This window comes from Adiantum capillus-veneris, chromosome 5 (genome assembly GCF_014529385.1).
Source record: "Adiantum capillus-veneris isolate H3 chromosome 5, ASM1452938v2, whole genome shotgun sequence".
NCBI lineage: Eukaryota > Viridiplantae > Streptophyta > Polypodiopsida > Polypodiales > Pteridaceae > Adiantum > Adiantum capillus-veneris.
Window position 1 is genome coordinate 121,256,348 of NC_140935.1, and position 11,778 is coordinate 121,268,125.

At 44.1% G+C, this 11,778-nt stretch overlaps 1 protein-coding gene across 1 annotated transcript; it reads left to right on the forward strand.

The window, feature by feature from the left end:
* Positions 1-9,249: 9,249 nt before the first annotated feature.
* Positions 9,250-9,876, forward strand: LOC147458010 (major pollen allergen Ole e 10-like). Its single transcript, XM_086513385.1, has 3 exons — positions 9,250-9,319; positions 9,424-9,693; positions 9,839-9,876. Exons 1-3 carry the CDS (start codon positions 9,250-9,252, stop codon positions 9,874-9,876), a joined length of 378 nt encoding a protein of 125 aa, XP_086369511.1.
* Positions 9,877-11,778: the final 1,902 nt, after the last annotated feature.

The following is an 11,778-nucleotide window of genomic DNA, read 5'->3' on the forward strand; positions in this document are numbered from 1 at the left end:
TGATTGGCAAAAGGAACTGCGGTGACAAATGTAATAATATACATGGTTCAAAAAGACGTATAAAATCCGTCTCATGATACATAAGCTATGAGAAACCCTAAACTAATGCTATTTAGCTACGGCTAAACTGACGTCGTCTAGTCAGACGTCTCATCGCGTCCAAGCGGCGTATCTGTCGGATTCTGCAAAAAAAGACAATAAGACAGCTTTCAGTAAGTATAAACATATAACGACATTTAAAAAACAATACAAAAAATAAAAAAGAGTAAACCCTAATACTAACCATGCCGCCGCGAGAACTGAGAATGTCCATCAGGGCGTTTAAGCCCTTCCTGCCTGCGTACTCGCGCTTGTACGGTGTGGGATCACGTCCTGTCATCGACCACTGTCAAAACATACAAAGATTTCATTATGTTAGAACTAAAAAACTCATAAACCCTAAACTATCGAACATGCATAAAGAGCAATGTGAAAAGACTTACAAAATCGGCCTCAAATGATGCCCATCCACCGCTCCCCAAGTGGTGCGAGCTCCCTGCCTCTACTCGCGCTCTGGCTGCATCCTTTTGTTGCTTCCACTTGTCGGGATTCTCGCGCGCTGCTTTCTTCGCATTCTTCCAATCTTCTTTGGCCAGCCAATCTGGCCTATTGCACCCATTCTTGATTGCTTTCTGCACTTCGGAACGCTTGTGTTTGCAATATTCGCGCATTCGAATCTTCATCAGGTCTTCATTGAAGCGCTGATCCCGTGTTGGAACGGGAAACTCATCATGAAGTATGCTGATGACTCTGTTTTTTAAATCACTTGGTACTTCACTCCATTTGTTTAGTATATAGTGTCTAAACAGTTGAGAGCAAAGACCACGCATGCGCGAGATCACCTTCTTGCCGTCATCATCCATGATGATGCCGCCGCTGATGTCGACGGAGTAAGACAAGCCCTCTGGCCGGTGACGCGTGAACCTGGGTGTCCCGGCAGGGGTCTCTAGCGGCGTGTCGATGGGGGTACGGACGTCAGGTGTCTCCACCGGCGTCTGGGCCCCGAAGCAAGGAGTGTCGAGTGGGGTGGCTCTTGGCGGAGTAGGTAGAGGTGTGTAGCTTCTAGGAACAGTCAGCCGTGCAAAACCTGGCGTAGATGGCGATGCTGTGGCTGGTGTGGGGGCGGGCAAAGAAGGGGAGGGTAAAGAGCCTCGTCGAACACGAGGCGGTGTGGAGGCATCGGTGGCGGAATCCCCACAGCAACCGCCACCGCCACCACTAGAGCGCCGGTGTCTAGACTAGTGTGAAGCTCGTCTCGTCGACGCCGAAGCTTCGGAGCGCGCCGAATGCTCTGAAAGAGAGGGAGATGCGGATGGTGTAGGAACGGGCGATGATGCGCCAGAGCGATGACGCTCCACGTACCACTGTCTCTGCTGCGGTGACAAAGAAGAAAGAAACTCCTCATCATCCATACCTGCATTAAACACACGAATATTTAAACTTAATATTGAATGAATAGAGTAGACAATGACGCAAAGACCATTAAATACAATGACGTAATGACGTATATAAATACAATGACGCAATGAATCGAGTGATAGAAGAGGCAAGTCGAAAACTCAGAATTTTCAATCAAAAGATGTGAGCGCTAGTAGAAAAGAGCGTTATACACCATGGAAGGTACTTAGAGAGCCAGAGCTTTTACAACACGGAGCAAAATTGTTCAAATACAATATTTGTGGCTTTAAGAGATCTCTCTCTCATCCTCGCATAACTCAACATAACTTCCTATATCTATATAGAGCTCTCCGTTTAAACACATATCCTCTGTTTCATTTTGTAGCTCCTCTGCATGCACCCCATATAGAGTAGTAGCATCTTGATGCTCGTCTGGCACCACCGCAGCGGCTTCTGATTGAGCATCTTCTCTGATCTCCTCCATTGATGTCGTTGTGATTGGCTCATGGTAGCCTTCATACGTCCTTGCACTACGAGGGGCTACCTCTATGACGTACCACCAGTTTGATGTAGACTTTGTAGGATGAAATACTACCTGCCAGAGCCACATAACTTACATGAGAGCTTTCAAGCACATAACTTGTAAAAGGGGGATGTTAACTATTTACATACTTACTTGTTCACAATGCTCGGGTAGTACGAAAGTGTCTCTTAGGTCAGTCCATTTCTTAGTAGAATCCACCTCAAGAAAACCAGACTCTCCTCTACGCACAGTAGCGTTGCGACCCTCCATGATTATCTTGAACCATTGCACGTCGAACAAGTCGACAAAAAATCCTCTGTAATCGATCCTCAAAATCTCTTGCAGCGTGCCGAAGTAAGTGAGTTCCGCCACCACAGGATCTGCATCAGAGGAACGTCGTCGACTAGACTGTTCAAATTTTGCCATGATTCCACAATCTTGAGTAAAACGCTTTTTGTCGATTCGTTCCACCCTAAAATGTCGACCTTTACACCATGCTGCTGTGTATGACTTATACTACAACGAACAAAGATTATGATGAGTGGCCGTTCAAACATTTATAAATAAAGTCACTTGCTAGTCGTACATTGCAAACTTACCTTGGTCGCGCAACTCCGAGAGCACTCCCACTCTTCTTCAGTCACTTCGTCACCGCATTGTTGTGCGCTTTTCAATTGGTTCTGCAACCATCTTAAGCTCATGAAGGTTGGTAGGCTCTCCAGAACCGCTGGATAGTGCATCGGTGGTCGTCTTCCCCGTCTCCACTCGATTCGTGCCCTTTGTCGCTCTTGCTTTGCATCCTCATATTGTGAAATCCACTTTTGCATCACTGGATTGTGAAGCATGCAAAATCGGTTGATTTTAGCCTCTAGATCTTCCGTCATCTTCTTCTCAACACCGAGATTGCACATGACAATCCCAGATATGCGCTCATCATCTATGGTTCGCCATAGCGTGTCCCGGGATTTATCAAATCCGTCTAGCCACTCTCCAATGTACACTAGGGACTCTGATACCAACCAACCTTCTGCCATGCTACCCTCCGGACGTGCCTTTTGACGCACATATCCCTTAAGCGTTTTCATGAAACGCTCTAAGAAGAACATCCATCTGGAATGAACTGTGCCAGCTATTTCCACCTCATCAACTATGTGAACAAGAAGATGCACCTGAATGGTTAGCATTGTAGTAGGAAAATGTTTCTCAAACATGCACACAAGCTCCGCAGCATTTAGTTTGGCGAATGGTATGGAGTCTACGTTGATCTCCTTTTGTGAGATCCATTGCACCAGCTTTGCAAGTTTGTAGATTGTGTTACGGATGTCGAGAGACAAACATCCCTCAATGGCAACCGGTAAAATAAACTGTAAAGTATGTGCAGCAATGATATTACAGTCCACATTTTATGCAATGATATTAAAGTCCACTATGAACGTACCTGACACATTTTATGCCAATCGTGTGACTTCAAACCGGTAAGCTTTCCTTCTTTAGTAAAACACGTTCAGAGCGAGTGCATTACGCCAGTGGGGGTCCGCAAAGATCGAATGGCCTCTTTTACTTTGCGTTCTTGGGCTCCAGTGAAAATCCATGGTGCTTTAGGGAGTTTTATCGATCCATCAGACGCTGTTTGCGGCCAATATTGCTCCATACGATCCACATTTCTAAGGTCAACTCTGGCTCCCAAAGTATCTTTCTTGCTGGTCAAATGGTCCCATAGTAGATTACCCACATTCTTGAATACGTGCATTGGATCCAGCAAGTGATTGATCATGAGTCGGGGCCAGTATGGTAACTCGTACCATAGAGATAGTCTCTTCATCCCTAGAGGCAATCCGTCATCGCACATCTCCTTCTGCTCTAACCATGCTTGTGCAGACATCCTTGGTGGCTCTCTTCCCAAAAAGCCGTTGCGTAACACATGATTCTCTGGAAGATACGCTTGATGACCTTCGTAGATTTGCTTCTTCAGTGAGGGTGCCCTACGTGCATTCAGTCTAGGTCCACATGTGACACATGCTCTATATCCGCTTGTTTGAAGCCCTGCATGTATACACATGATAATAGATCAACTATGGGAAAAAACAATATTTACAGTGTCTGAGTGAGGAGTGTCAATAGATCACCTGAGCATTCTGTTAGCCCGGGATAGTCATGCATGGTCCACATTAGAATGCCTCTGATCAAAGCATTCCGTTGTCCTGTATGTCGGCTCATATCCACCACCTCTATGCCAATCCACAATTGTTGTAGCTCTTCCAATAGTGGACGAAGATACACATCCATATTCCCCACTTTATATCGCCCTGGCACAATCAAGCTTAGCCATAGGTGCCCCTTCTTCGTAGTCAACCACGGGGGAATGTTGTAGTTGACGATGACAACGGGCCATACACTGTAAGATGTTGATCTTTGACCAAATGGATTTATGCCATCCATAGCCAGGCCTAAGCGCAAATTTTGAGCTTCCCTGGCAAAATCCGACCATGGTCCATCTATATATTTCCAGGCTGCGCAATCTGCAGGAATTCGTAGCACACCATCCGAAGATTTATTCTCCTCATGCCATGATGCTAGGGCGGCCATGGACTTACATTCGAAGAAATGCTTGATGCGAGGAAGCAAAGGAAAATGTCGCAAAACCTTTTGTGGAATTTTTGTCCCGTGGAGATCTACTTGATATCTTTCGGAATCACATTTCGGACACTTCTCCATGTCTGTGTATTCCCCTCTGAAAAGAATGCAGTCATTAGGACAAGCGTGGATAGAATTGTAATCCATCCCCAAGTTTCGCAAAATCTTTCTTGCTTCATCTCGGGAATCTGGCATCTCATTGTCGGCTGGTAGTATGTGCTCTTTCAGCAATCTACACAACATAAAAATATGATACAGTCGTGTAAAAATCTATCAGATCATTATACATTTAGAGTTCTATTAAAGTAAACTCATTGTAATAGATCACCTGAAAAGCGTTGTGACGCTATTGTCACTCCATCCAAACTTTGCCTGCATGTTGAGAAGAACGAGGAGTGCTTTCAATCTAGACATGCGTGCTCCATTATACAATGACGTATCGGCTTCACTTTTCATATCATCATAGATAAGCCTTTCTGAATCCATGATCGTCTCGATCATTTCATCAATCTCGGGCTCAAACATTGCCTCGTTGGGAATGTGCTCTGCATGATCATCCCCCGAGCTGTCAGAGGCTACATCTTGTGGCCTCACATATGCTGCTTGACCAAAGCGCCTGCGAACACGTCTATTGGGTTGCAAGATTGCTGCTTGTTGGCCAGCGTCAGAGTCCAATGAGTTATAATTGGCAACAACTCGATCTATAATAGATGGATCGAACTCGCCAAATTCGCGAACGTGCTGCAAAGAAACACGTCTTGTCCGTCGCACAGCATGCTTGCATTGATTACAAGGACATAAGACCCTCGTTGAGAGATAGGTGTTTCGGTTGGACGGTCCCACATCCTCGTCGCTACTCATAATGAGGATAAAAAACTTATAACCTGGACAACAAATTTAATATTCTATTGGCATTCTTCGTCTTATCTCTCTCTCTCTCTCTCTCTCTCTCTCTCTCTCTCTCTCTCTCTCTCTCTCTTTACCTCACATTCTCTAGTCATGTCCAATCCCCGCACACCTCGGTCCAGAGGTGCACGGAGATCAGAACCACCGGGTTATAATCTCGTCTTTATTGGTCAATACCTATATTTGTGGGTACAAGAAATCTACACACCCACGTCTACATGATACTGCATGTAGTGGACAAAATCCCTTTGCCTCTTCTCTAGCTATAGCACTTCACTTCATCTTAACATCTTTTCACAGTAGATCTTTTCACTGTTCGTCTAACTCTAAACCCTAAACCGTAAGTAATTCTTGCGTGGACTCGATCTAACGTAAATAAGCGTAAATCTAAAGAAACGTAAATCTAACTTAAAATAAAGCTAAATCTAATTTAACGTAAGTCTAATGACTAGAGGTTGTCTAGATGGTCATTGTGTCGGGGATGTAGTGACTCTTGCCGCCCTGAAGATCCACCTTCTTCCCTATCTTCTGAAGACATTTCACCAGTACTTTTGGATCGACGGAGCCCACCATGAGTGAAGGCAGCAATACCCTATATTCCATTGAGGGCTTTCTTCACCCGCTTCATGCAGGCATCGTAGTCTATGGAGACCTAAATCTAATCTAATATAACGTAAATCTAAATCTAGCTTAAATAAATGTAAATCTAGTTAAAAATAAACCTAAATCTAATTTAATGTAAGTCTACATATAACCTAATCTTTAACGTCTTTTAAGATAGTTTCCTACGACGTTATAACTCTCTTCTTCTTGTGTGTGTGTGTGTGTGTGTGGATGTGTGTGCCAATAAAAAGAGATAAATGGTATAACCTTTCTATCACCCATGCCAAGTATGATAGATTGATTATGCCATTTCCCTCTTGAATAATAGGTCTTTAGTTCAACTCCTCGTCGGCTAGATCTTTAGGTCTTTTAATTTTAATTAGTTTCCTACGACATTAAATTAGTTTCTCTCTCTTTCTCTCTCAATGTGTGTGCGTTTTTTTGGATCGTATGCATGTTTTCTCTCTCTTTTCCTCTCTCAATGTGTGCGTTTTTTGTTTATGCATGTTCTCTCTCTCTTTTCCTCTCTCAATGCGTGCGTTTTTTGTTTATGCATGCTCTCTCTCTCTTTTTCTCTCTCAATGTGTGTGTGCATTCTTTGTTTATGTATGTGTGCGTGCGTTTTTGTTTTTGTTTGTACTCTCTCTCTCTCTCTCTCTCTCTCTCTCTCTCTCTCAAAAACACTATGTGTGTGTGTGTATGTGTGTGTGAGAGAGAGAGAGAGAGGGAGAGAGAAAGAGGGGAAGGGAACATGAGAATGAGGAGAGGGAAGGAGCATACCTGGCTCTCCTTCCTCTCCTCGTGTGTGTGTGTGTGTGTGTGTGTGTGTGGAGAAGAAAAAGAGAGAGAGAGAGAGCGAGAGAGAGAGAGAGAGAGAGTGAGGAAGAGCGTTACCTGCTCCTTGCTTGAGGGCGCCGAAAAACTCAGATCTGAGATCTGAGTTTTTGGGCGCGCTCGGTTATTTTTTTACCCCAGCCGGCGTCGCTATAAGCGTCGCTATGAGCGTCGCAAATTTCTTTGTAAATTTGCGACGCTTATAGCGACGCTCATAGCGACGCCGGGAAAAAAAAAATTTGAGCGTCGTTGTGTGAGCGTCGCTAGTATGAAGAGCCTCTTGTAGTGTACTCTAATTGTATGCTATGGGGCCTCAACCAACCCTCTCAAGGAACCCCCACACCATTTTCGGGTATTTTCTTTTGATTGCATAAATGAAAACTTTCAATGTTAACTCCTCATGAAGAGGCACCTTTGGGCTATTTAGATTGCACCATTGGATCCATCTCAATGTGGGATTTCTAATGGTCAGCAAGGGGTAGAGCTAGGTTTGTGGTGTGGAATGTACGCACTCTATAAGGGATTTTTGGTTCATTCCACTATTGGGGTGAAACATGGCTCCCCACTATCTCCTACACTATTTGGCATGTATGTCCAGGGTGGAATTGATAATTACATTGAGAGGTTCGGTGATAGAGGAGCACAGCTCGCAGGGAGATGGATCCCATTATTCTTATATGCTGATGAGATTGTGTTGGTGCTTTGTACACAGTTGCCCATGATAGTGGACTCTCTATTAACATGGGGAAAACCAAGGTTATTGTCAGGTGCAACGAAAGTGTTTATAGATTTAATCGGATCTATTACGTACTCCGCACAAACACAAGGGACACTTTACTTCACTTGAAACAGTGAACTGAACTAAAAGAAAGAGAGAGAGAGAGAGAGAGAGAGAAGATACAATATTAAATGTCGGGTCCCAAACCTTAAAGGACCCCCTTTCTCTATTTCCAGAGCAAGTACTGTAGCATTTAATGGCCTAATAACTTGTGTGTAGCGGAAATTAGCATGAACATAGTGGGCATTTCATTAGAATAGATTCCTAATGAGAATTACAAGAGTGCTTGGGTGGAGAGAGCAACAAAAAGCATAACACCTAGTTAGATAGCATCGACAATACTTTCAAAAGAGAGAGAAATTAAGCTAATGACAACAGTTGAGGACCATATTTTCATGGAGCCGGTCCCCCCTCCAAAAGGCTTTGTATTATGGTTTCTCCCATCAAGAGAGACATTGTACAATACAACTCTTTGTGTTCCTTCAAGACTAGCTAGTGCAATGAAGATGAAAGCTTCATGCACTAAGAAAACACTTAGCAAACACAACTTGAATTATCCCCGTTCTCATACCCAAGACCTCACACACCTTCGAAGATGGTGAGAGCTAGCAGGGTATGAGAGTAGATTAAGAGGAAGAAGGAGTATCTTACGAGAAAGATGTACATCTCCTCACATAATCACTCATTTTAGCATACCTTAGCTTAGTAATTAGCTTGGTAGAGGAGATGAGCATGCATTGAAGCTTGGCTCTTGGTTGGATTTGCATCCACATGCCAAGAGAGTGTTGATGTAGGCTTCTATCTCACAAACTTGGAGTAGGTTGACCATTGCGGTCTACACGTCATCCTGTTCTTGACGTTTTGCTTTGTCTTTCAAGCCTAATGACAGTTTCTTCCTTTCTCCTCGTTGAGCTCGAAAAACAAGACTAGAGGATCAAATAGGAATCCAATTGTGGAGGGAGGATGGATTATGCAAAAAAGATGAGAGATGAGCCTAGGGCCGATAAAAGTCATGGCCCATTAATGTTGCCCACCTTCAGTGAAACTAGTGGAATGCAAGGAGACCTTGGAAACACACCTGGGCTCCATGAAATCCGCTCTCACATCTTCGACGCATGATATGCAATCATGCTAAGCAAGAATAAGCCTAGCAACACAACACCACTAGTTCACTACCAATTTTTGGTGTTGGGGGTGTTGTGGGGGGGTTTTGGGGGAGGGGGGCATTGTAAGAGTTTGTTTCAAGCTTGTGGACTCAATCTTCTCTCCATATTGGGGGAGAATAGAGTTTATCTTTGCATCTTTATTCTATGTCCTCACTTTGAGGACTATTAATTTTGGTATGGCATCAAAGTGAGCTTCAAATTAATTAGCAGAAATATTGTTCATGAGCGCAAGTCGAAGCCAACTATAAAGTAATATAAGCAGAAGTTGGGTGGAGTAAACTTAGTACATCAACTAATTAGCAAGTTATAAGCTCTTGCAGTAGGCGCTGCAGAAAACGCTAAGACTAGTGGCGCAAACTAGAGGAAGAATGGCCGGCATTGTGACGATTCTGGCTGTGCTAGTAATGTTGAATATGGGCGGCTCCGGCGCTGCAGCAGGTATAACGCACAACCGAATATAGGAGTTTGGCAAGTAAACTTGTAAAGTAGGTATCGTAGAGATTGTTGACGTGGGTAGTGATGATGATAATGATGTTATGCAGAGAGATGGTGTGTGGCGCGCGCAGGCCAGACAGACGAGGCGCTGAACGAGATTGTAGTGCGGGGGCTGTGCCAGGAAGGGGCGGCTGCATCACAGGACATCGTGCACGACTGCGGGCCCATCGTGGAGGGAGGCGCCTGTTTCCAGCCCAACACGCCCTTCGCCCACGCCTCCTACGTCATCAACTCCTCCTGGCAGCGACGCAACTCCCGGGGCCGCGACGTGCCCTGCGACTTCAGCGGACAAGCCACCCTCGTAACCCGCAACCCCAGTGCGTTAATTATTCTACTTGCCCCTAGCTCTTCTTCTCCTTGGTTGCTTGCTTGCGACGTCGATCCGCGTTTACGGACTTCCTCATGATTAATTAAGTACTACTGGCTCTAATTATTAACTTGCTTGTGCTTGATTTACTGCAGGTACGTCCCCTGGCTGCCGCTATCCCAGCCTTCCGTAATCTAGTGCACCAGGTGATCTTCCCATGCATGAGATTAAGCGAGTTGCGGTTTTCATCCTCCTCTTGATCATTTTCCGCCCAATATTCATCAGGGGCAAATGTTATATGTAGTGTTAATCTTACGGTGTAGCAATATTGAATCACATGTCGCTGAGTCCCCCCCTCCCTCTCTCTCTCTCTCTCTCTCTCTCTCTCTCTCTCTCGGGGAAGGCTCTTTCTTATATTACATTTTTATAGTATACTTCAGATTACAGAGCATCCAAATGTGGTTAGTATTGTCCTTGCAAAGCTTTAAGCAATGAAAGAAACATACCCCAAGGAAATTGAATAACCTCACTAAATTTATCAAACAGTGAAGCATTCTTAGCTTGCCATATGATGAAAGAGGGCATAAATGAAGGCCAAGGTCCTACTTCACTAAATCAAAGAGCACTTTGAACTTATTTGGTTTAACCTGCCAACATAGCATGCAGTAATCCAAGAGAGTATTCCAGCAAATTGATGACACTCTAGAAAAAGATGTTTCATAGTTTCCAATATTTTGCATCTAATACAAAGCCCATTCATTACATTTTTCCTTGCCAAAAGTTCTCCAATGGGGATAGCTCCATTGAAAATTCATACAAACACTTTATGCTTAAAAGCACAATGAGCACTCCAAGTATCACTGAGCCTCTGCAACCACCAATGTTTCCTATCAGTTAAACCCCAAATCCTGTTACATCTAGTATGAATTGTTGTTTTTGGATGGAGTTGGTAAAATGCCCAAGTAGGAGAAGTCCACCAGTTAGCTGAGGAGTTGGGTAGCTCCCAGTCTCTGAATCTCTGAGTAGTGTCTTTGTTGCATGGAATCTCAAGGTTAAAGACACACACTACAAGAGGTTGTGTGCTCTTGTGACGCTGTTAGCGACGGAAATACACTGGGTTTTTATAACCCCCGACGTCGCTAAAATCGTCGCTAATAGCGTCGCTACGAGTGCGTCGCTATATGCGTCGCTATATAGAGACGCTCATAGCGATGCTCATAGCGACGATTATAGCGACGTTTACACAGAATTCTATAGCGACGCTACAGAGCCATAAATAGCGACGGTTATAGCGACGCCCGAGAGAATTTTTTTTTGGTGACAGGGCATTGAATGCCCTGCCACCCATCAACCATATTGTACTTGATTCACTTTTTAAAAAAAGTACAAGGGTAGATAATAGACCCAAAATAGTCACCCACAAGACGCATTGTTTGCAAAATTGACAATTGTACACATCATAGGCAAAATGAATTGATTGGCAAATGTAATAATGACAATTGTACAACATCATAGGCATAAAGAATTGATTGGCAAAATGAACTCCGGTGACAAATGTAATAATATACATGGTTCAAAAGAACGTATAAAATCCGTCTCATGATACATAAGCTATGAGAAACCCTAAACTAATGCTATCTAGCTACGGCTAAATTGACGTCGTTTAGTCAGACGCCTCATCGCGTCCAAGCGGCCTATCTGTCGGATTCTGCAAAAAAAGACAATAAGACAGCTTTCAGTAAGTATAAACATATAACGACATTTATAAAATAATACAAAAAATAGAAAAGAGTAAACCCTAATACTAACCATGCCGCCGCGAGAACTGAGAATGTCCACACTACAAGAGGTTGTGTGCTCTTGTGACGCTGTTAGCGACGGAAATACACTGGGTTTTTATAACCCCCGGCGTCGCTAAAACCGTCGCTAACAGCGTCGCTACGAGAGCGTCGCTATATGCGTCGCTATATAGCGACGCCTATAGCGACGCTCTCACAGAAGAGCATAGCGACGCATATAGCGACGCTACAGAGCCATAAATAGCGACGCTTATAGCGACGCCTGAGAGAATATTTTTTTGGTGGCAGGGCATTGA

What these genes read in the sequence shown, in the direction of transcription:
- LOC147458010 (XM_086513385.1), top strand. Translation starts at nt 9,250, where the DNA reads ATGGCCGGCATTGTGACGATTCTGGCTGTGCTAGTAATGTTGAATATG. An exon ending in CGGCTCCGGCGCTGCAGCAG is followed by an intron (nt 9,320 to 9,423) that starts GTATAACGCACA and finishes GATGTTATGCAG; the next exon opens with AGAGATGGTGTGTGGCGCGC. An exon ending in CCTCGTAACCCGCAACCCCA is followed by an intron (nt 9,694 to 9,838) that starts GTGCGTTAATTA and finishes GATTTACTGCAG; the next exon opens with GTACGTCCCCTGGCTGCCGC.